The sequence below is a fragment of the Octopus sinensis genome, linkage group LG16, assembly GCF_006345805.1.
Source record: "Octopus sinensis linkage group LG16, ASM634580v1, whole genome shotgun sequence".
Taxonomy (NCBI): domain Eukaryota; kingdom Metazoa; phylum Mollusca; class Cephalopoda; order Octopoda; family Octopodidae; genus Octopus; species Octopus sinensis.
The window spans coordinates 42,761,117-42,788,179 of record NC_043012.1 but is presented as its reverse complement, the minus strand read 5'-3'; the positions used below and the strand labels follow the sequence as shown (position 1 = coordinate 42,788,179).

General features: G+C 39.0%; 1 protein-coding gene and 1 long non-coding RNA gene across 2 annotated transcripts; one reads left to right on the top strand and one right to left on the bottom strand.

Annotated features, from left to right (window-relative positions):
• LOC115220381 (dnaJ homolog subfamily C member 9) lies at nt 1-8,014 on the top strand. Its single transcript, XM_029790495.2, has 2 exons — nt 1-737; nt 7,725-8,014. The coding sequence occupies exons 1-2, from the start codon at nt 166-168 to the stop codon at nt 7,882-7,884; spliced, it is 732 nt and encodes a 243-aa protein (XP_029646355.1). The 5' UTR covers nt 1-165; the 3' UTR covers nt 7,885-8,014.
• LOC118766576 lies at nt 2,061-26,874 on the bottom strand. The gene is made up of 3 exons (XR_005002516.1): nt 26,569-26,874; nt 24,729-24,806; nt 2,061-3,100 (listed from the first exon to the last, which is right to left on the bottom strand). It is a non-coding gene; the product is annotated as an uncharacterized LOC118766576 (long non-coding RNA).
• Nucleotides 26,875-27,063: the final 189 nt, after the last annotated feature.

The following is a 27,063-nucleotide window of genomic DNA, read 5'->3' as shown; positions in this document are numbered from 1 at the left end:
GAGAGGGGGGAGGGCTACATGCTAAGAACCGTAACTTCCCACTTAAACGTGCTTGTTTCCCGCTATTTTCTTAGCGGCAATTTAGATATAAAAAGAACATTTTATATTTCCTTTATGTCTAATTTTGCGAAGCTTTTAAAGTACAAGGATCAAAAACAATAGAAAATGTCTAATCTATTTGAATTATGTAGGACGCTATTCAACAGCGATTGCTTGTACGAAATATTCGGCGTAGATAAAACCGCCAGTGCAAATGAAATTAAAAGAGCATATTACAAAAAGTCCCTAACAACACACCCAGATAAATTTACTGAAAGCCAGCGAGAAGAAGCAACAGCGAAGTTTCAAGTTTTGTCAAAAATTTACTCGATATTACAGGACGATGATAAACGAGCCATCTACGATCAAACCGGTAGCATAGACGATGATTTGGTCGATGACGGTAAGGATTGGTACGCATATTGGCGTTGCCTCTTCAAAAGAATTTCTGTCAACGATGTTATGGAGTTCGAAAAACAATACAAAGGGTCGGCTCAAGAACTAGAAGACTTGAAAAACTGCTATGTAGAATATGAAGGTGACATGGATAGAATTATGGATAATATGATGTGTTCTACTTCTGAAGACGAACCAAGATTTGTAAATATTGTTCAAGGACTTATTAAAAAGAAACAATTGCCAAACTTTGAAATGTTTATAAAAGAGGATATGAAGAAGAAACACAAGCGGAGTAAAAGGTAAATTTAAACACTCTTAAAATGACTAGGTCTTTTGTATTTTCACACAATAGGGAAACACGAATATCGAGTAGTCTTTAAAGAGACTAGGATTTTAATTGGAGCGAAAGCTGATTGCCGTGTTTATTGTTAGAATCAATAAATATTGTTCATTTATATACTTGTAAATGATGTTATGGATGGCACCCACAGACACAGAGTGCTGAACAACTCAAATTAATATTGGCTCGTATCGCTGAGTTTTATGTATAAAATATGTTGTATGTATTTATAAATTACGCAAAGAAATTGAATAACACATCTGACATTTCTTTCCGGCTCGACTTTTAATTTTTTATTTTCGGAACATAACTACAGATTCGTACCTTCTCTCCAACAGAAAATGCACGTTTTGCCATGAATTTTTACAGATATACGTTTTCGAGGGTGTTGATTACAATTATGTTGGTGACATTTAGGAAAAAAAAATTTGCAGTCTTTTTTCAAGTACATCTTATCTACGTGATTAATAATGAAACCGAAACGATCCGAGGAAAATACAAAAATAGACTTGGATATTCCGATACTACTTCCTTAGAGTGTTAACGACGCAACTAATTTGTGACGTGTTTAAAAGGGGCCAAATGTAGGTTCGCACCCCTCCTTGAAAAATGCATGGCAAGACTTCCTTTTGTACCCCTAGGAAAGAGAGGTAGTGGGGGGCGGCGAGTTGGGTTAAAATTTTTTTCTTTTTGCATCTTCGTAATCTCCGAAGATTTCTACTGAAGCAACAAACAGACAATGAAGGCAAATGAAACCCTCACCAAGAAACTCGTTATGCTAAAAATAACAGCTAAAGGTCTGGTACACAGAAATATGTTAAGATGACTTATCTGTTACATACGATTTTTGTTTTCACTTTTAGTAAATTCCCAGGTAAACGTTTCTAATAGAAAGACAGACGACCCCAGAAGTAAAAATAAGGGCGTAACTTCGGTATAGGTACCGGATACATTTCAAGAAAGTGTTTTTTTATATATATGGGGGGGGGTTAGGGGTGGGAGAAAAGGTTTCTGTTATCTTCAGAAATGTAAACAAAGCCACTTCCGGTACCTATTCCGAAGGATCGCCAAAATAAGGAATATTTTCTGATTATGATCATCTAAAGTAGAGGATGTGGTGGGGCAGAAATCAGGAAATTTTGATCCTTTCTTCTTCATTATTAGCCTCATTATTAGCCTCATCTACGTTCTGATCACTAATCTCAAGCTTAATAAAATAAGTAGCAGTTAGTTGATCACTGGAGCGCCGATGTATTCGATCTATCTTCTCTTGCCTTTTGTCAGTTTCGTGTCGTTCTTCCCTTTTTCTCTGATTCGATTTTGTTCTGCCAATTTCCTTAAGTGTAGCCTTTTTGATTTTTTTCTGTTCGTGCCTCCCTCCTCAAATTTGTTTCCTCATAACTTCCAGAAAAATGAATATTTTAAAATAAAATTTCCTACAAACACACTTCAGATAGTGTAGATTTCGATTACATCGGAATTTGTTGTGCAAAACATTTCCCAGAAGTGGGGAGAGGAGTTTCAGAAAATTCACACGAGTCGACTTTGTTTTCTCATAACTTTCAGAAAAAATTATATTTTTTTAATGAAATTTTCTACAAATACCTTTCAGGGTGTGTAGATTACGATTATATTGGAATTTGAGGTGTAAAGAAAAAGGGTGAGCACGTACACATCACAAATGTTTCGAAATTTCAAGTTTGATTTTGTAAATATATGATGTGTCCAATATGCATGTGTGCGAGCAGAGGTAAAGAATACGCATACCACCCGTTTTCGGCTTAACCCTCACCTTGACCACCGGGTATGCGTATTCTTTACATTGTTTTTTTTTTTTAACATTAAATTCTCATATGATCGTAATCTACACTCTTAAGGTTATTTGTGGAAAATTTCACTAAAAAATACCCATTTTTAAAGTTATAAAGAAAGACGACTTGTGTGAATTTCTTGTAACTCCTCTCCCCACTCGTAGAAAGGTTTTTTCGCAAGTCCCGATATTATCGGGATCTACACCATCCTAAACATATTTGTAGAAAATTTCATTAAAAAAGTACCCATTTTTCTGAAAGTTATGTGGAAACAAAATCGGGTGGGGTACGTCTTGTATAATCTACACTCTTGAAAGCATATTTACTGCATAATTTTCTGAAAAATACATATTCCTTATGAAATTTTGCAGATATAATTTTCGAGGAATATGTATTATGATTGTTAACATTAAAAGAAAAATATTAAGAGGTTTGGGATCATTCTCCTCATCCCCCCTCACATTTTGCAGAAATACACCTCCAAGTGCGGATCTTTGGTATGTTGATGCTTCTGAAAAAAGTAAAAAATATTAAAATTAAGAAAGTTAGTGGTATATAGCAAAATTAGGAGAATAGAAGTAGAGCAATCCAAAACTATTCAAAAACTTTTTATTTGTAATGGTTTAACATAATCATCATCATTTAACGTCCGTTTTCCATGCTAGCATAGGTTGGATGGTTCAACTGGGGTCTGGGAAGCCAGGAGGCTGCACCAGGCCCCAATCTGATCTGGCAGTGTTTCTACAGCTGGTTGCCCTTCCTAACGCCAACTACTCCGAGAGTGTAGTGGCTGCTTTTTACATGCCACCAACACGGAAGCTAGTCAAGGCGGCACTGGCATTGGCCACGTTCAGATGGTGCTTTTTTACGTGTTACTGGCACAAGGGGCACAACTACAACACAATCTAAATTCTCAAAAACATATTTTCACAAAATTGCTTGTAAATATTTCTGGAAAATGTTTTAAAATAATGATTTAAATAGTTATAAAGAAGCAGTTGTGATGGGGATGCAGAGAATGATCCAAAATCCTTCAATTCTTTTTTTTTTTTAATTTGATGAATGTAATTGTACTCAAGAATGTATCTACAAATTTTCATTAAAAAATATGCATTTTTTCTGAAACAAGGTTGAGTGTTGAAGAGCACTAATCTGTAGTTATGCTAGCTAAACAGTTATTTTCTAACAAGATAAATAATTTTCAATATTCAGTAATGTGCTATGATATGGACCTCAGCATCATTATAGATTCTGATATCGTCAGCATAAAACCATAAATTTGCAGCTCAAGTATGTGAAGGGAATTAACAAATTTTATTTGCAATAATTCAGAGAAAAGAAAGTAATTTATAAAAGTAAATAGTTAGAGAATAAGAAAGAAAGAAAAAATAGAAATGGGTAAATAATCAAAATAGAGGTATGCACACACTCCCTCAATTATACATTGTACCATGGGAAACTAGTGTTCTCTAGAAATTTGTGAGACATCCCAAATCACTTACCACTTAACTGCAGGGCTTAGGTGCTGGAACAGCCAAGCACTCGCTTGAGCATCACCTGATACTTCAGTGAGCTTTGTCAGTTGTCCAATCCTCTCCAATATCTTAAAAACTTCGGGTTAAACTACATAATTTGCCAACAAATTATGGTATTTTGGTGCATTATTTTGTTTAGCTGTAAATGCAGTAACTCCAACCTTCACAACAGCATTAAGGATATGTGATGGAGTTCATGAGTCACTAATAGTAACATCTAATACAAGGCATCTGCTGCTATCTTAGAGTCAAGGGGTCCATTGGTCCTCTTTTCATCATTCCAGGACTATCCTACTGGTTCCAGAATTGAGATGATATTTACTCTGACTTCAGCTCATTAAATGATCGTATTTATCTTGTGGCAAGCATTGCCATCTATACCTTAGAACTGAGAGGCATGCCACAATAACACTTCATTCCCCTGCATCTATCAGCTCTGGCTCTGAAGGTGATAGAGATGTAGGGCTCCTAACCCACTGATATTTGCTACACACTGTATCTATCCTATCTCCAGAAAACTTGACACTTTGAGAAAGTGGGCAGCATCTTGAGTTTTGATCAGATAAAAAAAAAAAAAAGCCAAAAATGTGTTAGGACTGTAAGTTATATCAAACTCTCTAAGTCAGTTTTCTCCACACTGGAGTTAACAAGCCCACTCCACAGTTGTAGAGCTTCATTCACTTCCCTGTTGGAGCTAATCCATCTTGGAAAAGAGAGAATATTGTTTATCACAAAAAGATCAAGCATAAATGGAAGAAAGGAAGCAAAGGAAAGATAGAGGAGCATTTATGTAAACCCAGATTCCCATACCATTTGAGCAGTGCCTCCTTGGCAAAGGATACTGAAGTAAGCTTGATGTTAAATGTACTTTTGAGTTTTTCATGAGTTACATTGTCAAAGAGCTGCGGAGAAAAGTATTTTATAGATAAATATTTTTTACTTGTTTCAGTTATTAGACTGCAGCCATGCTGGGGCACCACCTTGAGGAATTTTAGTCAAACAAATTAAAGAATTCCGGATAGAAGTAGGGGTCCACCAAGGATCAGCCCTCAGTCTCCTTTTATTCATCATAGTCCTCCACAGGAATTCAAGACGGGTTGCCCCTGGGAGCTCCTCTATGCTAATGACCTGGCCCTCATAGCAGAATCACTACCAGAACTAGAGAAATTTTGGGTGTGGAAGCTAGGTTTAGAATCAAAGGGTCTTAGAGTCAATGTAGCAAAGACCAAAGTTCTAGTAAGTAGGAAAGTGAACTCATCACACACACCCTCAGGTAGGTGGCCGTGCTTGATCTGTAGAAAATGTGTAGGTAGAAACTCCAAAAGATGTACCTAGTGCAAGCTATAGACACATAAGAGGTGCACTAACATCGAAGATAGCTTTCACGCGCGGCAGATGCATAGGGGCAATAAACACCACAGATGCTCAGAAAACAGATTCCATCACACTCCAGGGGGAGAAACTAGATGTAGTTGATAACTTCTGCTACCTAGGTGACCAAGTTAGTAGTGGGGATGGAAGCTCTGAGAGTGTTAGCACTAGAATAAGAATAGCCTGAGCAAAATTTAGAAAACTTCTACCCCAACTAGTGACAAGGGCCTCTTGCTCAGAGTGAAAGGTAGATTGTACAATGCATGTGTACAAACTGCCATGCTTCACAGCAGTGAAACATGGGCCGTGACTGTGGAGTTACATGCGTTGGCTTGAAAGAAATGAAGTTAGCATGATCCACTGGATATGTAATGTCAGTGTGCACACATGACAGAGTGTAAGTGCTCTGAGAGAAATATTGGACATAAGAAGCATCGGATGTGGCATGCAAGAGAGATATTTGCGCTGGTATGGTCATGTACTACGGATGGATGAGGAGAGCTCTGAAGAAGTGCCACTCCCAAACAGTAGAAGGAATCCAGGAAGACATGGGATGAGGTAGTGAAGCGTGATCTTCGAACGTTGGGCCTCACAGAGGCAATGCTGAAAGACCAAGACCTCTGGAGATATGCTGTGATTGAGAAGACATGGCTGTATCCTACACCAGTTTCACATAACCAGCCCCAGCCCATTCAAAAGTACCTTGGATTGTAGGGCGACCTGCTGTGCTTACCTTGGATCATAGGACGACCTGCTGTGCTTGAGGAGAACTATTGCGTCAAGTACATCAACATCAAAATGAAAATCAAATGGAAATTGCAGTTGTGATACCTGTGCCAGTGGCATGTAAAAAGCACTATCTGAATGTGGAAAGAGACCAGAATAGTGGCAGAAAACAGAGCTAGTTGGAGAGATTGTGTTGTTGCTTATGTGCCTCATGGCACAGGGAAAACTAACTTATTTTTTAAGCTGGTACTTATTCTATTGGTTTCTTTTGCCGAACTGCTAAGTTACAGGGATGTAAATACACCAACACTGGTTGTCAAGCAGTGATGGAGGCAAACACACATATAACAGGTTTCTTTTAATTTCTGTCTACTAAATCCACTCACAAGGCTTCAGTCAGTCTGAGGCTATAGTAGAAGTCACTTGCCCAAGGTGCCATGCAGTGGGGCTGAACTCAGAACCATGTTGCTGGGAACCTAACTTCTTACCACAGGCCATACCTGTGTTAACAAATAATTCCTAAGAATATAAAATCTTTGATGGGGCTCAATTACATCAGTGTAATTGAGTTTGAAAGCAACATTGCAAATTTGGGCTCCACAGGAAAGCCATGCTGATAGGGGAAGGACAGGGATGGAACAGAAGAATTCAGTAAACAGATCCATTGTAGCCTGTCACATCTTATAATAATTCTGCTTGTCATTGTGTTACTTAGCCTGTCAGTAACACTTTCATGTGATAAGAGAAAAAGAGGGAGAGAGAAGTGTCCATGACAGGTAGAGGGAATGTAATTGTAATGTTTTCATGTGATTAGTTGAAGGGAAAAATAGGAGAGAGAAAAAGAGGATAAGGCAAAGAGGAAGAGAGAAGCGTCCATGATGTGAGGTGGGGGAACATAATATCTATTACATAGTTAAAAAAGTTCATTGAAGGTAGAGGGGGAGAGTTAAAAATATAATTTTAGCAGAGGGGTAATGTTCTGATTAAGGCAGAGAGAGGTGGAGGTGATTGGATAGTGAAAATTGAACTAATTTTTTTATATCACCTATTACTTAATGCATGCGCACAAGTACAATTCTGTGAAATATTCACACTTATTTATGTGGCAGATATATGTAATTTAACTGAAGGTTGTATCATATGTATGAGATTTTTTGTTTGTGGGGGAAAATGGAAAAATAAGAGTGAATATTTATTTTATGAGTGCTATGTATTAAGTCTGTAAGATTATGCATAAAGAATATAAAGTGCATTAAGTAATCGTCATATTCCAATTTCTTTCACTTTTCAGTGAGCAGCAGATAAATGACTAGCTTTCTATATAGACACAACACAAGCTATGCTTTCAGGTTTTTTGGATAAAGTTTTCAGAAATATTCCTTGAAATATTTATGGGTCCTGCTACAAAGATGAATGTTTGAATATCCATTGTGATAAGCTGTGCTTTTAATTGTTCAACTTGTATAATAAATTTGATACTAAATCTAAATTCTTTTGTTGCAGATTTGAAATGGAAGCAAAAGAAGCTGAAGAAATGAAAAAGAAACTTGGGTTGAACAGTGAAAATTCACTTGAAAGTCAAATATTGAAAAGAAGAGCCAACAACTTTAATAGTACTATTGCTTCTCTTGAAGCTAAATATTGTAAAAGCGCTAAAAAATAATATTTATGTAAAAATGACAAGTTATATAGTAATTCCCTTTCATACATTCTGAAAGTATTTTTCATTCTCTTTTATTTAGAAAAGAGATTGTAAGTTAATCAGAATAAAGACTGTATAGTTGAGTAAATTATAGTGCAAGTTTCCTTTCTTTTGATGCAATACATTTTCAACATAACATGCTATTCAGTTTCAACTGGACCAAGATAAGTTTGTGAAATTAGATGGTGATAGAACTTGTGTTTTGGAAGTGGAAACTAAGGACTTCTTCAGTTTATAAATTACTGAATTAAGCTGTAGCTGTGTGGTATGGAAGTTTGCTTCCCAACTACATAGTTCCATGTTCAGTCCCACTATGTTGCACCAAGGTGCAACATAGTGGGACTGAACATTTTTCTACTATAGTTCTTGGCTGATCAAAGCATTGTGAGTGGATTCGATTGATGGAAACTGAAAGAAGCCTGTCATTTATATCTATCTATCTATGTGTATGTATATATATATATATATATATATATATATATATTTTGAAACACGGAGTAGATGAAACCATGGCAACTGAAGAAGGGGAATTTTCCTTGTGTTATATGTCCTGTACTCTATTTTTACGTTGTTTAAGAAAAATGTCCAGTTCCTTGGTTTTGTGTTTATGTTTTCGTTTCTCATTGTGTTCAACGTTTTTTTGGTGTCCTGTATCCATATATGCATGTAGATGTAGGTACGTACATATATGTATGTATATATGCATATGTTTTATTTATTAATTTGTTATTACACGACAGAACGCATGCATCCATTTCTAAGTAAGTTTGTTCTTAATATATATATATATATATTTATCTCTTATTATAAAAGGCAGATTTTATCTGCCTCCCTTTGTATCTTATAGAAATCTACAATATAGGATTTCTTCAATTACAATTTACCTAGCATTTTTAAGAATAGAATGCATCGGGTCGTGCCAGGTCCAGTTTTTAAAATTTCAACCCCAATTAAGCAAAATTTAGAGAAAACTCACATTGTGGTGTATAAGTCAAATGCATTTCTTAGTGTGGGTTACAGCACTCGCACACACACACACACAAAGGGAGGGATCTGATTCACTCACGCTATCACTCTCATTTCTATGACTTTCTCTTTGCAAGTCTACCTTACAACACTACTAAAAAAAAAAAAAGCAGCAAACAGAAACAAATAAATACATAACGATTTACTCCTCACACAATTTCTTCAATTAGACTTTACCTATGATTTTTCAAAGAACTTCTATTGGGTCATGCCATACAAAATTTCTTTCAATTTCATCCCCAATTAAGACAAAATTCGGGAAAACTCAATATTTTAACATTTCACTTTGAAGCCTTTACTCTGCCTATTACTCCCACTTCCTCTTTAGACACATAGACACACTAATATATACGACAGTGTCAATTGTTGACAGACATTGTAAGCTAACGTGTGTGTCTGTGTGTGTGTGTGTGTGAGGGTGTGTGTGTGTGTGTGACAGGGATGACCCATTCAGACTGGTCATCCTTTTTGCTAGAAGATCACCTATGCTACACCACTGGTTTTCAGTTCATATTAATCAAATTAATATTCACAAGAAGGAGGACTATTCATTATAATACATCAGTTCCATCAGACAACTGCACAAACATTTGCCATTTTACACATGTATGTAAACAAATTCCTTTCTTTTAGAATTTCAATTCATTTTCTTTTTCAATTCATACAAAGTTATTAAGACGAATATAACATCTAAAGTTATCTCTAAGAAGCAGAAAGATCGCCCAAAAGTGTATATAGACACACACATGTATGTATAATATGTGTGTATATATTTCCATAGAGGTAACCATTCACTCCATACAAAGTTATTTAGGACGAATATAAGATCTAAAGTTATCTCTAAGAAACAGAAAGATCGCCCAAAAGTGTATATAGATATTTAAATATATTTATATATTCATCTATACACACATGTATGTATAATGTGTGTGTATATATTTCCATAGAGGTAACCATTCACTCCGCACAAAGTATTTTAGGACGAAAATAACATCTAAAGTTATCTCTAAGAAGCAGAAAGATCGCCCAAAAGTGTATATAGATATTTAAATGTATTTATATATTCATCTATACACACATGTATGTATAATGTGTGTGTATATATTTCCATAGAGGTAACCATTCACTCCATACAAAGTTTTTTAGGACGAAAATCTTTATATATAAAAGAAAGGTTGTGTGTCTGTCTACTCCGATTTAGATTCGTAACTACTCCCACATTTTGCGATGCAGTTTAACCAAAACCGAGTATCTTATAGTCGTGATTCATATCGAGCCCTTCTGGGTATTAGCGCGCGTCTACGATTTTACAAATAATTTACCATCATTTTTTCCCATTTTAATGCATTTTTTTAAAATTAAGGGAAGTAACTCTCAAACTTCACACCAATATGCGTGCTCATATGCGACATAATATCACATCAGCAGCATTTCCTCACACCCTCATTGCACTTGGCGAAGGCAAAATACCAGGGGATGAAAATGGTAATATTGCCATCGATTCCATTTGTACCATTGTTAAGACGCCTTCTGATCTCAGAGATGCAGTGTTCCAAGATCTACAAGCTAATTATCAGAATATGGATTGGATTGGCAAAAAGGCTATACTGGCCCCAAGGAATAAAACTGTTCACCATATTAATGATGAAATGCTAAAACTCATTCCTGGGGAAGTCTATGTATATCAGTCTATCGATACAACTCCTGACCCAGAGGACGTCATCAACTATCCAATAGAGGTACTCAATTCCTTTGAGCACCCGGACTACCACCACACATTCTCAAACTTAAAGTTGGTACCCCTATAATGCTCATCAGAAATTTGGTTCCCCCAAAACAATGCAATGGCACACGTTTGATCGTTAAGTCCTTATCTCCCAGCGTAAACTTATATCAATATTTGCCTGAATAATCGTCATCATTCAGTGCAATCATTAACAGTACTTTCAAGTAATTCAGCCCCGAGCAACGCCGGGCAATTCTGCTAGTATACTTATAAATGTATGTCCCCACCACATCTCCTCATGCACTTTGCCCCTGACTTCCCAATGCCTCCAAGCCATATCTCTCTTCTGTTCTTCCCCTGCAAATTGTATCATTGATATACTGCCACTCTCACCATCTGGCACAAAGCCACTTCTTTCAGTACTACTTGTGAATTACTTGCTGCCATGTAAAAAGCACTCAGTCCATTCTGTAAAGAGGTTAGCACTAGAAAGGGCATTCAACTGTAAACCCATGCCAAAAAAGATAGCTTGGTATAGTCCTGACTGGCTAGCTCCTGTCAAACTGTCCAAACCATGTCAACATGGATATTAAATAAGGGGAAAACCATCTTAATTCCAAAATCCAATGAAACGGCAAAACCAGAAAACTACAGACCTATAACTTGTCTCCCTACAACGTACAAAGCATTTACTGCAGTAATATCACAAAGATTGAACAAGCACCTGGACGAAAACAACCTGTTTCCAGAAGAGCAGAAAGGATGGCGCAAAGGCTCATATGGCTGTAAAGATCAGCTAATGATCAATAAAGCCATAACTGAAGACAGCCACAGAAAGAAGAAAGGCCTCAGTATGGCCTGGATCGACTACAAAAAGGCGTTTGATAGCATCCCCCACACATGGATCCTCGAAACACTAGCCATTAACAAGGTAGCACCAATAATTATAAAATACATAGGACACTATGAATAAATGGCAGACAGTGCTACAGCTCCAAACAAAAGAGGGACTCATGAAAACCAAAGCCATCCCCATTAGAAGAGGAATATTCCAGGAAGACACGCTCTCTCCACTCCTTTTCTGCTTCGCACTGTCACCTCTATCTGATATGCTAAATAGAACTGGATGCGGATATAAATGTTACGGCAAAACGATCAGCCACCTTTTATATATGGATGACCTAAAACTATACACTACAAATGACAAACAGCTGGAAACACTACTAAAGACAGTTCATGGATTTACCAAAGAAATAGATATGAAATTTGGATTAGAAAAATGCGCCAAAGTAACCCTGAAAAGAGGAAAACTAGTTAAGAGTAGCAACATCACACTAGATAAAGCCAATGAAATAAGAGAATTAGACCAAAGCCAAACTTACAAATATTTAGGAATCCATGAACTTGATATGATACAACACACAAATGAAAGAGAAAATAAAGAAAGAATACTATAGATGAGTTAGATCAATACTAAAAACAGAGCTCAATGCTAAAAACAAGATAATAGGTATTAACATTTTAGCCGTCCCAGTTATAAGTTACAGCTACAATATCCTTAACTAGACGCTAAATGAACTAACCAAAATAGATAGGAAAACAAGAAAAATAATGACAGGATCTAGGATGCATCACCCAAAATCTGACATAGAAAGACTATATATACAACGTATAGAAGGTGGTAGAGGCCTTATAAAGCTGGAAAACTATTATAAAATAACCACCATGGGACTGCAAAAATACTTACTTCAGAAGCAAGGAAAACTGATACAAATAGCGGCAAAACATGAGCAAAACAAAAAACTGTTCTCAGTATTTAAGGAAGCTGACAAATACAAACAGAAATCATACCACCTAACAAATACGAAGAAGAAGAAGACACAACAAAAGCTATAAAGCAAATGAAATCAAAACTAAAACTAGAACAGCAACGGACCATGATAAAACAATGGCAAGAAAAGCCCCTTCATGGCAAGTACTGGACTAAACTAAATGCAAAAGAAATAGACAAAGAAAAATCCCAGCAGTGGTTGAGAAGCTCAGGACTCAAAGCAGAGACAGAGGGATTTTTAATTGCAGCACAAGACCAAAGCCTCCCCACCAGAAATTACCAAAAGCATGTAATGAAAAGAAATCTAACAAGTAACTGCAGAATATGTGGAGATGGACAAGTAACAATATATCATATTATCTCTGGCTGCCCAGTCCTGGCTAAGAAGGAATATATTCACAGACATGACAGAGTTGGGACCTACATACACTGGAAGCTATGCCAACATTATGGAATAACAACAAAAAAGATGGTATAGGGACACACTAGAAAAGGTCACAGAAAACGAGAAAGCAACCATACTCTGGGATATGCCAATACACACAGATAGAGAAATTAAGGCCAACAGACCAGATATAGTTGTCAGAGATCATGAAGAAAAAAAATGCTTTCTAATTGATGTATCAATACCAGCAGATGACAACGTGTCTCTAAAAGAAATGGAGAAACTTTCAAAATACAAAGATCTGGAAATAGAGGTAACTAGAATGTGGAATCTAAAACCAGAAACAATTCCTATCATAGTAGGCGCATTAGGCATGATAAAAAAATATTCAGACAAATACATAACAAAAACACCAGGACTTACAAACACATATAACATACAGAAAATTGCACTACTAGGCACTGCACACATCGTATGCAAAACACTTTCAATACAGTAACCATCAGAGCATCACAACAAATCACAGCACATACCCAAGGCACACAGAGCTGCGCTCGGTAGTGAAGTGAAAGCACGCTATGAAAATAAAACTACTGAATAATAATAATAATAGTAATGATAACAACAATATTGTAAGATTTTGTGGGCCTTTCCTATTTAAACGGACAAGTAGTTACAAAACAATAGACCGGACATAACAATTATAGATAAGGAAAAGTGAAGTCGCTTACTAATCAACCCCTCATACCTTTTTGATTCCAGGATTGAAAAGAAAGAGGATGCAAAACAAAAAACATAATCATTATTTACATTTGATAGATATTTGTCCTCATCTTGTTTGTTATTGTTAACACAACGTTTCAGCTGATATACCCTCCAGCCTTCATCAGGTGTCTTGGGGAAATTTTGAACCTGGGTTCTCATTCCCGCAGGCATATGGCATAGTGGTTAAGAGCATAAGCTACTAACCCCAAGATTCCGAGTTCGATTCCAGGCAGTGACTTGAATAATAATAATCATCATCATCATCGTTTAACGTCCGCTTTCCATGCTAGCATGGGTTGGACGATTTTGACTGAGGTCTGGCGAACCAGGCTCCAACCTTGATCTGGCAGAGTTTCTACAGCTGGATGCCCTTCCTAACGCCAACCACTCTGAGAGTGTAATGGGTGCTTTTTTATGTACCACTGGCACGGGAGCCAGTCAGGCGGTACTGGCAATGACCTCGCTCGAATCTTTTTACACATGCCACCGGCACAGTGAAGCAACGTTGGTAACGATCATGCTCGAGTGGTGCCCTTTTACGTGCCACAGGTACAGAAGCCAGTTGGCTGCTCTGGCAACGATCACGCTCGGATGGTGCTCTTGGCACCCTACTGGCACAGGCACAAGTGCCAGTAAGGTGACGCTGGTAATGATCATACTCGAATGGTGTCCTTTTATGTGCCACTGGCATGGAAGCCGGTTAGCTGCTCTGTCAACGATCACACTTGTATGGTGCTCTTTGCACCCTGCTAGCACGGATGCCAGTCATCAAATTGATTTTGATTTCACTTGCCTCAACTAGTCTTCGCAAGCAGAGTTTAGTGACCAAAGAAGAAAAAGGTAGGCATAAGCGGGCTGGTTATGCTCTTGGCATAGGTCACAGGTTATGGCCTCATTTGGCTTGCCAGGTCTTCTCATGCACAGCATATTTCCAAAACTCTCGGTTGCTAGTCATTTCCTTGGTGAGGCCTAATGTTCGAAGGTTGTGCTTCACCACCTCATCACAGCTAGGGTGTGGCACTTTTTCACACAGCTATCCTCATTCATTTTCGCCACATGACCATACCAGCGCAGTCGTCTCTCTTGCACACCACATCTAATGCTTCTTAGGTCCAACTTTTCTCTCAAGGTACTTACACTCTGTCGAGTATGCACACAGACATTACACATCCATTGGAGCATACTGGTTTCATTCCTTGCGAGCTTACGCATGTCCTCAGCAGTCACGGCCCATGTTTCACTGCCGTGTAGCATGGCTGTTCATACACATGCATCATACAGTCTACCTTTTACTCTGAGCGGGAGGCCCTTTGTCACCAACAGGGGTAAGAGCTCTCTGAACTTTGCTCAAGCTATTCTTATTTTAGCAGCTACATTTTCAGCACACCCTCCTCTGCTACTGACTTGGTCACCTAGGTAATGGAAGCTATCAACTACTTCTAGTTTTTCTCCCTGGAATGTGGCGGAAGTTGGTCTCTGTGCATTTTCAGTGTTTATCGCTCCTGTTCATCTGCCACATAGAAAAACTTTCTTCCCAGTTAGCCTTCCCTTGATATTACTGCACCTCTTGTGTGTCCATAGCTTACACTGGATACATCTTATAGAGTTTCTACCTATGCCTTTTCTACAGATCGAGCAGGGCCATCTACCTGAAGGGATTTGTGGTTTGCCTGCCTTTCTACTTATTAGGACTTTGGTTTTTGCTAGGTTGATTCTAATCCTAGTTTCCACACTTGAAACTTCTCCTCTAGTTGTGATACTGACTCAGCAATTAGAGCAAGGTTGTCAGCATAGAGGAACTCCCAGTGGCATCCTTTCTTGAAGATATTGCCTGGAGGTCTCCTAATAATAATAACAATAACATCGAAAAATACCTTAGGAATGAGAACTCAGGTTTGAAATTTCCCCAAAACACCTGATAAAGGCTGGACGGTATATCTGCTGAAACAAGATGAGGACAAATATCCATCAAATGTAAATAATGTACATACGAGGGGCGTTCAATAAATAATGCCCCTGACCCACTTGCAGTTGTTTGATCTAGCTGAAATTTTGCATGTGCACTTATTTATACCTCTATAGATTAAGTGGCGGATTACAGCTCTGAACTAATTGTGGTTTCTGATTTACAGGTGTTTGAACTGAGTCAAGTGTGAAATGGAGCCTGTTGAGCATTGAGCAGTGATCTGGTTTTTGTATTTGAAAGGACGCACACCACGGGAGACTTGATGAAGTGAAAGTAACTTATGGTGATGATGCCCCATCATATGACCTTGTAAAACGCTGGCATTGTGAATTCAAACATAGTCGGAACTCTGTGGAAACAGCTCCCAGATCTGGTCGCCCCCTTCTGCCGTTGATGAGACGTCTGTCCGTCAAGTTGAGGCTGCCATTTTGGAAGGTCAACGCATAACTATTTGCCAAATAGCCCATAAGGTCAAGATTAGTACCAGGTCTGTGGAAACTATCATTCATGACCATTTGCATATGCAAAAGGTGTCTGCCAGATGGATTTCCAGGTTGCTCACACCTTTCCAGAAGCAAGAACGTGTTGAGTGCTCGAGGATGAATTTGGAGATGTGCCAAGAAGATGAGTCAAAATTTTTCAAAAGACTGATCACACAGGATAAAACCTGGGTCCATCACTATGATCCATAGACCAAAGCCCAGTCAATGCAGTGAAAGCACCGTGACTCACCTCCTCCAAAGAAGGCAAGGGTGCAGCCCTCCGCTGACAAGGTTATGCTCACAGTCTTCTGGGACCAGGACGGAGTAGTGATGACAGATTTCCTGGCAAAGGGTACCACAATTACAGGAGCCTATTATGCTTCACTTTTGAGGAAATTAAGAGAAGCTATCAAAATCAAGAGGCGGGGCAAGATCAGCAAAGGCATCCTCCTCCTGCAGGACAACGCTCTGGTCCACAACTCGCGTGTCGCCAGATCAGAAGCACAGGCGTGCAGCTATGAACTCCTCCCCTTGCACCCTCTGATTTTCACCTCTTCCCAGCCATGAAGTTGATTTTGAAAGGAAAGTGTTTCCCAGATGATGCAGCCTTGATTTCTGAAGTCACGTCGTGGTTGGAGGACCAAGCTGGGTTCTTCTACAAAAACGGTCTCCAGAGCTGTATCAAACGATGGGAGAAATGCATAACTCTGGGTAGTTCCTATGTAGGAAAAGACTAATAACTGTGCCAAGTGTCGTTGCTCTACTGCTATGGGAAGTGGGTTAGGGGCATTACTTATTGAACGCCCCTCATAATTCCTCATTTCTGAAATATAGAACTGTAAAAGACATAATCCCTTAAAATTTGAAATAGGAAGAATTTGGAGTATGAAAACTGTAATGGTCATGCCTATAATAATAATTGGTAAGGAAAGGTATAGATAAATGGTTGAAGGAATTTGGAGTAGAATGCCCTATAGAGCTCCTGCAGTAAGTTTGTCTCTTCGGGACAGCAAGGATTATCAGGAGGGTTCCAAGCACTTGAAAGACTACTGTAAACTTGTGGATACCTAAGGTTACAGGTAGTAACTTGCTACCCACATAAATCTTATCAGGAATAACATTGAACTTGAATAAAAACAAAAATAATAATAAGATAATAAATGCCCTGATGCAGTGCCAGGCACTGGTTCTCATGGCTTCTAATCTTAACTGATTGGAAGCATTATCATGTACATTGTTTTGTCTTGGTATAAAAAATGGGTTATAGCAAATATTCTGCTCAATACCACAGATTTGCTTGTCAGTTGTTTGACCATAACCATTTGATAATGTCCCTTTGTGGCTGACAATATGTGCATCTCTGATCATGAGCAGAAGTAGTATGGGAGCATCATAGCCATGTGTTGAGATGAACTCTTTGGGGTTTGAATAATTCACCTCTGGAAACATGGATATTTCATTCAACATCCTTAAACACCCCTTATTCAAGAACCATTTGAGCTGGATGTACTACTCGATCTGAAGAAAATTCTAACAGGGCTCCACTGCAAGGTCATGCACTGTTTATCTTGATATGAGATCACCATGTTGCACATATATCGTTGTGAGGCATGTGCCTGGTGTGCACCTGCATCACAAACAGGTTGTCATGATGGGTATATTGGGCTTCGTATATTTTACCCCAGTGTCACTTTGATGGCATACGCTACTCTCTCACTCAATGATAATAATAATAATAATGAAAAAAGGCAGATAAATTTTTTCACAAATTTCAGGGTGCGTAAGGTATTTGAAGACATACCATTTTTGGGTCATTGCTACATTTTTTGCTAACTCTGTATAATCTTTGTTTCAGAAAATAACAATGGCAGACCTGCATATTACTCAGGAAATGAAGAGACATACTATTATTATGGTTATAAAGGCTGAGCATAGCGATTTAGAAATATCTTGAGTTTTAAAAGTTGCAACATTTATCATGCACAAAGTTTGTAAGGAGCTAGAGACTGAAGATGGAAACGTATCACCAGTATCAAAGCATAAAAAGCATTCTAAATGCTCTGAAACCATCAGAACACAGATCCAGCAAGTTCAACAGACAATTGATTACAATCCTAGAAAGTCCATGAGGTTAATTGCAAAAGACCTCCATGTGTCAGAAGGAACAGTCAGAAATGTTGTCCATGAAGACATCAGATGTAAGTCTTTATATGGCGAGGAAAGGTCAATTTATCCGATAAAGCAAAAGAAAATCACTACATCAGATCTAAAAGGCTCTTAAACAAACTGAAAAATCCAGCAGAAGATTTGATTTGATTTGGTTTTTCTCAAACAAGAAAAACTTCAACCAAGATCAAAAAGTTAACAGAAATGACAGATTGTTATGTGCAGACCCTTCTGAAATTGAAGTGTTATGCATATAAAATTTCCTGCAAGTGTCATGGTTTAAGGGGTTCTCAGCAATGAAGAACATGTGATGCCTCCTTACTTCTTTCAACAAGGCCCTAGAGTTAGCTCAGCCACCTACATTGTGGTCTTTGAAATAATTGTTAAGCCCTGGATAGACAGTGTATGCAATAGAAGGCCATATATATTTCAGTAAGACTCTGCACTATCACGCATGGCTCTAGTAACACAGGAATGGATGGCTGTGAGGGGTTCCTTCCAGCAATGGTGAAATCTCCCCACCAAGCTGTTGGTTGGCTGTTGTGTGCTTCATTTTGATGTCAAAAAATTTACACGCCATTCCACAGCTTCAAGGTGGGTCAATGTTGATGTGGCCGAAATGGGCCTATGAGGTTTCATAGCTGCCAAGAGTTGCTTTGGTATGCTGATGGATTTTGGCTTGTTGGCAGGGGATATAGGTTTTGGTCCACTCCCCAATTTGCTTGACCAGACGAATTTGCATGACATCAGGTACCATGTGGCTCTGGTACCTGGGTGGGAAAGCCTGCGAATGACATCAAAATATTTTCGGCATCAGGCTAATGGGATGATGAGTCATGACCTCCTGGTGGATATGTTGCAAAGTATGGTTGTTCTGTTGAAGCCAAAGTGCACATATTGCAAGGAAAGGGAAATGATGGTGGTGCAGTAGGCCTAATCCCATTATCTGTTTGTTGAGCCATGGCTATAGCCTTGTAATCAAGACCTGTTATTGAGACTATGTTGGTGTCAGAGTAGGTAGGGGCTCTAGAAAGTGCATCAGCAACCGGGTTGCTTTTTCCAGATGTATGCTGGATGTCTGTAGTGTACCCATAAATAGTTGATAACTGTCACTGCTGACGTGCAAACCATGGCTCTGACAGTTTACTCAGTGAAAGTGAGTGGTTTGTGGTCTGTGAACTCCATGAAAGTGCAACTTTCCAAAAAATAGCGAAAGTGGTGGATACCTAGATGGGTAGCTAGTAGTTCCCTGTCAAAAGTGTTAGATTTATCTTCAGGTGGTCGTAGTTGTCATCTGAAGAAGGTTAGAAGTCACTGCTGATCATTGATGTATAGTTCCAAAATGCCTCCAACAGCTGTGTCAGAGGCATTGACTGTGAGTGTGGCCAATGCTGACATATGAATGATGGGAAAGCATTGATTGCTTTAGTAAGAGTTTCTTTTGTGGATTTGAAGGCTGAAGTCATTTCACTGTCCTACTCCTGTTGTTTTCAATCTTCTCCTGATAGCACTTTATACAAGAGTCTTATCAAACTTGCTGCAAGAGGGATGAAATGATAAAAGTTTACCTTACCCACAAATTGGTGCAGAGCCTCTCTCATGGTGGGGTGTGAAAGGATAGAATAGCTTTCACTTTTTCTGGTAGGTGTGATTCAATGTCCCAGGAAGTTGATTTTCTTAACACCAAAGACATGCTTGATGAGGTTGACTACCGAACCATATTATTCCAGTCTATCAAAAAGGGTTAATAGGTTCTTCTTGCATTGTTCTACATTTTGGCTTGAGTTAAAGATGTCATCTAGGTGCATAAAGACAACATCTAAACTCATGCACATTGGAAGGATTGTACTGCATTTTTCAGGTTGAAGGGTGTATGTAGAAATTTGTACAGCCCAAAAGTAATGATCACAACAGTTCTGAGAAAATCATCATCTCATACCGGTATTTGGTGGTAATTTGGGATGAGGTCGACCTTTGAGAAAATTGAGCACCTGGCTATCTGGGCTGAGAAGCACTGTATATGTGGAATGGGACAGTGGGTGAGTGTTGCGTTTGTGTTGAGATGGTGATAATCTCCACAAGATCACCGACTCCTGTTTAATTTTAGTGCCATTTGTAGAGGTAATGACTAGGGACTTCTTGATCAACAAATGATACCCAAAGCTTCCATATTGTTGAACTTCACAATAGCAAGTTTTTCTAATGGTAGATGGTGCATGCAGCTGTGTACTGGAGGGCTGGTAGTGGGGATGTGGTGTTTCACTCCATGGTGGGTTGTGGGTTTGGAGAATGTCAGGCTAGTGAGATCTGGGCAGTTCACAAGCAGGTCTGAGAACTCGTTTTCGGTCTGAGAGTTGGCTGCTATGCATGGGTCAGCATGTGTAGATGTTGCCAGAGAAATGGGGGCATAAATATTGCTGTTGATATGTCGCTTTCCCTGAAGATTGACCAGCAGTGAGTATGTTTGAAGATAACAGTAGGCTCTGATAACAGGCTGATGGACATCAGCAATGGTGAATGCCCATGTATATGCTTGTGAGTCGATGTGAAGGGAGAGAAGCTTCATTCTGTCATAAATAAGAGCAAAAAATGACTACTGGTCTCATGCATGATACTCAGGTTGAATAAAAGTGTGGCAAATGTTGCAAAGAAAAAACATATGAGCAATTGGCTGAGAAGTGGCAAATATTTGGTCTATAGCAAACAGGCTGATGTAGACCAGAAGCACACCCATCTATGGAGCTCAGGACTAAAGGCAGAGAGTGAAGGCTTTATCTTAGCTGCTTAAGATCAAAGCTTATTGACCTATAACTACCAAGCCAATATAATGAAAAATGGACCACGTCCAAAATGCCAATTCTGCAATTATGTAATTGAAATAGCAGACCACTTAATCTCTGGATGTAAAGTTTGAGTATCAGTGGAGTATAAATGACAGAGTTGGCCAATATCTACACTGATTAATATGTTGAGATTATAAAATCAAAACTGCCAACAAATGGTATAATCATCATCCTGACGCTGTAACTGAGGGAGAAAATATAACTATTCTTTAGGACTTTCCAGTACCTACAGACTGAATCATCACAGCTAATAAGCCAAATATTGTTGTGAAAATCTAAAACAATAAAGTTTGTTTATTGATTGACATGAGTATACCTTGTGATCAGAATGTCTTAGCAAAAGAAATTGACAAAAATGTGACATCTCAAGGCGGTTACAATACCAGCGATTATAGGAGCACTTGGAATGATCAAAAAAGGAACTGAAAATAATTTCAGTATCATCCCTTGCTTATCATCCCTGCATGAAGTGCAAAAGATTGTTTTAGCTGGTTTGTTCTCACATCGACAATGCACTTCTCAACATGCGAATATTGAAAAGAACATTGTTGATGAGAGAACAATTACCACCTATGTGTTTTAAATTTTTTTCTTCACATGACTTTATTTCATTTTGAAAATGAACAATCTAGTATGTTTGGTTTTTAAAGGCCTGTCAAGGCATATGGTGAGTTTCTTTGCTTTAGGAGTCAGGAAGATACTTAGCAAGAAATGAAAACAAAATTGAAAGAAGAAAAACTCATAACAATAATAATGTAGTTTAAAGGCATGGAAATAGAGCCGCTCTTACCTCAAGTTGTGATCAGGTACTGTGGCCAGATCATTCACCTGTTATAATGTGTTGACTCGACTGATCTCTTCAGCTTGGATCCTTTCACACTACTTTTTGCAGCACAACTTGTCTTGTCTGCAGACAGCATAGAAGAAGAGGCAAACTTGCCCTGTCACTCACCGATGTGATGTCATCTGGTCCCTTCCAGTCTTCCTGTGTTGTGTCTCCTTCTCCCTTCTGGTCAGTTACCTTTCCACCACATGCCCCACTGATCTAAAGATCACTGCTCCCTTGTTTTGTTTCATAATTGTCCATCCACTCGGTGGGTGGGAGGTATAACATTCCCTTTGAGATGTCTGTAGGGTTATGGGGGTGGCTTCTCCCTCCCCTTCGTCACCCTTCAAATATCCAGGATGTGATGCGGCATTCCATCCATTGATACATTATTCAATGTATTGATCACGATTACCTTTCCTTTTTCCCATTGCTTTGTGCACCAAGTGTTTGGGGGCTTCACCCACACTTCACCTCCAACCTGCATAGATGTAACCCCTTCTACCTTTAGCTGCTGTGGCACTATGCTCGGGTGTCTCCATTTGTACTGGAATATGGCCCTTTGCAAGAACAACTCTTCAGCTTGCCCCACTCTGAGTGACATGTTGTACCAGAAGACTGCCTCCATAGGGGAGATTCGTTCTTTCTCAGTCATGGCTTTAATCATATGATGGTGCCATTCCACTATCCCATTTCCATCTGGTCTGTGTGCAGCTCTGAAGAAGTGTCTTGTGCTCCACCTTTTGAGCATCTCTCTCAGCTGCTCTGAATGAAAAACTGTGCTGTTGTCCATCAATAGGTTGACTACAAGCCCCCTTTCCAAGAACGCTGCCTTCAGCACTTTTGCAACTTTGGCAGCAGTCTCTACCATGATTTCTCTCCATATAGCCATGTGCCCTGGCCTACAGTTGACCTTTGAAAGGTAGGTATACCTTTCCTTGATAATGTGTCACATCAATGGCTAGCTTCTTCCAGTCTTCCTCTATCTGATTCTTTCCTGGTTCGTGTGCACTTGGGGCTGGATCAATCGACTGGCACCTGTTGCAGTTCCCCACTATCTTCTGAACACTCTCCCTGGTGACATTGGGGGTCAACCATCCTAGCCAAAAAACAACCTCCTGTTGACCCCCATGTAGTGCATTTTGTGTATCCTCCTCAGTTCTGTGCCCTGTAGCTGACAAACCACAGCTACCCCACTTGGAACATCCTCTGCTGTTTCCAACCAATGCTTTTTTACTCTGGTTAGAATGTCTGCCTTATTCTTTTCCAAGGGCATGAAACCACATGCAAATCCAGGTTGAACTTGGCAGTTAGCTCCCTCAGGATTCCCAGGCAATGCTTAATCATCATTTCCATTGCCCCTTTTGTACGAATCCAATTCCAGTTGGTGATTGCTGATTCCACCCACCCTCATTCTATGGCAGAATCAGTCTGGACCTCAACAGTTCATAATTCCCATCTCAGGGCTAGGTTTACACTCTTTAACAAAGCATCCAGTTCAGTTACATTGATGTAGTTGTAGTCACCCTTCTTCCTAAACCTCACCACGTCTTCCATCTTGACACCTCCTATTTCCAGCATGACTCCCAATGCTATGCACCACATAGTCACTTTCTTTGTATCAGGCATGTACCAGCTGCCCTTCACTGGATCTTCCACTCACACTCTCTCCAAGACCTCTTGCATCATCATCATTGTCTTCTCTCCCACTTTATCACCCCAGTTCACTCCTTCTGCTCACTTTTGAAATAGCTACATTTTTGGAGCCATCCTGTGACAGGGTCGTGACCAAGTAGCTTCCTACACATTGAGAATAGCCCTCACCTATTCATATCCTGATTTAGGTCCAGGATCTTGTTTCTCCTGTGAAACACAAGCCTATGAGCTTTATCTCTTTTGAGCCTGAGCCCCAGTACTGTACCTCCTTCAGAGTAATTGACCAGAAGGGAGAAGGAGAGACAGCACAGGAGGATCAGAAGGGACTAGATGATGTCACATCAGCAAGCAAGTCTACCTCTTTGTCCTGTTTGTATATGCAGTCACTGTTGTCACTACATCTCTCCTACCGACATCGTTTCAATGTCCGGCATCTCCTGCAGATGTAGAGAGATATGGTTGAGGAAGCCGGTCACAAAAGTCAGCTTCATCACTGCTCCAGTAAACACTGCTAGGCCCACCAACCTCCTAATCTCACTCATGTAGTTGTCTATCTGCTTGCCGGTCCATCTTACTCTACTGAGCTTGCTGTAGGCTTTAAAACCATGTACATGTCCTTCAGCCACTCTTCAATTTTTCCTGCTTTCTCCTGGTTTGCTTCATCCATCTCCAAGTACAGATTCAGAACACTGCCTTCTAAGTACAACAGCATTAGGCTAGCCACATCTATTTCCTGCAGCCTTGCCACAAGTCTTACCTTCTTTATTTAGGACATCACATTGCCTTCCCCAGTGAATGGTTTCAACACATCACTACTGATTTTGATTTTTGTGGCCATCACAAAAAAAAAAAAACAAAGGGAAAACAAGAGCAACAAAAATTTAAAAAAAATCTTTCTATATACTTCTTAGACATATCATCACAGCCGGTAACAACATGCCGAAATAGCTTGTAGTTTGAAGGCATGGAAATAGAGTCGCTCTTATACCGAAGTGCAATCGGGTACTGTGGCCAGATCATTCAGTTGTTATGTGTTGACTCAACCAATCTCTTCAGCTCAGATCCCCTCACACTACTTCTTGCAGCACAACTTGCCTCATTCTCAGACGGCATAAAATTAGAGTCAGACTTACCCAGTTGCTTCCTGACGTGCTGTCCCATCTGGTCTTCCTGTGCCTGGTCAATTACCCTTCCACCACAAATAATGATTTCTTTTATTTGCCACCAGTGGGAAGGATGAGAAAGGCAATACAAAGACAGACATAATGTGTGGATGAAATGATAAAAAAATTGAAAGTATACACTGTATACAATAAAAACAAAGAAGAGAAGTACGCATAATATACAAAAATAAAAGAAAAAAGAAGGATGACAGTGATGTGGCTCTCCTGATGTAGGAAGACCTCTTGAGATAATCTAAGAACTTCACTGTCCAAGATCTCCTCGAATGCCAAAGGTAAGTGTCCTCTCCAGTTCCTTTTCTCCAACTCATAAGATTACAATTAGAGCTGTTCCATTCACCTTTATCATTTTCACAACTTTCCCCCACCTTACAATAAATTAACTCTCCACCTTCACTTACTTTTTATCAAGTTTCACTTGAAAAAGTTGATGAGGGCTCTACAAAACAGGAACATCGCTGTCCTCATGCCATTCAACCTCGTCCACCAAACAACCTCTTTTGCAACTGCCACCATGCAAAGGGAAACTGTCTTACCTGATTAAAGGAGGGCAATAATCACTATGGACTTGGCTGATAGACGGCTCCATCCCACATTTGACAGCAGCTGTTGGAAATAACCCCATAAATCAGCAATGCTCAAATACTAAAGGAGTCTGACAGTATATCTGTGCCTGTAGAGTTTATTTTGAATCCATTATACCCCCACCCCTTGGTAGCACTGCCATACTAAGGACATTTGGAAATTATCCATGACAGTCCCTGACTGGAAAGTACTCTGGATTAGACTAGCCAGTTCATTTTTGTCAATGCCCAGGGTCTCCCCGAGAATGTTGTCACACTTCATTGCCACTAATCTTCTATATATTGCTAAAGTGGAATATCCACCGATCCCATTGCCTGACTGGTAGAGGACAGTGAGTGCCTGATGACAATCAAGATGCCAAACAACCAGTCTCAATCTTTTGTTCATCCAGAACTGCAGCTCCATCAAGAAGATGAGCTGCCTAAAGACATGCCTCACAAATGAAACCCACACACATTCACAGTTCAAAAATCTTTGTGCAACCTGAAAACATCAGAAAACAAGACCTGGTTAATCCGCCACTCACAGGGTGCTGGCAGTAGACAGACCATTGGAATGTGTCCTTTCCACAGGAAATTAAAAGGTGCTCCAACTTGGCCAAGCAGTAACTGGGACACAGCATAACTTATATATAAGTTAATTAGAGGATTTATTAACCTCTTAAAGGTATGATTACATACAACACTGATTCTATACCTAATATTTTTGGGAAATAAAATTTCCCTAAATCAATAGGTATATATTAGGCATATAATCTATTTTCAATAAATAGAAGAAAAGAAAATGCAGAGTTGAAAGTTAATGATTATTTATTAATGAATTGATAAATCTTACTTCGTACAGCTATTTCCATTTGTACTCATTAAATAATTTATGCTTTAAATTCACATTAAATGCGCAAAATAACTCCATATATTTAGTCTACTAGTATGAACTAAGAGGTTAACATGTAATCTTTTAATGTATATCTTCTTCCCTGATGATATTTTGCTCATATCTTATAAATGCAAATTTAAAGCACAAATTTGTAATTTATTTAATGAGCACAAATGGAAACAGCAGTAGGAAGTAAGAATTATCAATTAATAAATAATTAACTGTCAACTCTCCATTTTCTTTCCTTTTCTCTCTCTCTCTCTATCTATCTATATCATTGACAATTATCAATAATATTAATACACTTATTTTTTTTTGTTTTTGTACATACCTGTGGTGTGTCACACTTACTTCAAAGGAAGAGGTAAAAAGGTTGAAGGGAGAGGTACAAAGAAAAAGAGAAATAAAAGGTATTAAGCAGAGGAGGTATACTTGAAGTTAGTGGCAAAGCAGGAGAGAGGGGAGGGACAGAAGCAGAGGAATTATAGTTGAAGTGAGAGGCAAAGCAGCAAAGAGGAGGAAGTAAGAGGGGGTGAGAGAAAGAGAAAGAGAGAGTGAAGGGAGATTGATAGAGCTGAGAGGTAAAAGAAATATAATGTGTTAAACACAGGAGAACAGTTAGAAGCAAGGAGACATAGAAGAGGGAGGGTGGAAAAGAGAGAGATTTAGTGAGATAGATTGAGTGGAGGAAGGAAGTGGATAGAGAATAATAGTGAGAGAAGGAACCATTCTCATACAGAAAATGCTGGAAAACTTTACATTTTCAACAATATATGATAAAGGTGTTGAAAATATGGAAATTGCAAAAAGAAATGTTGCCTATCTA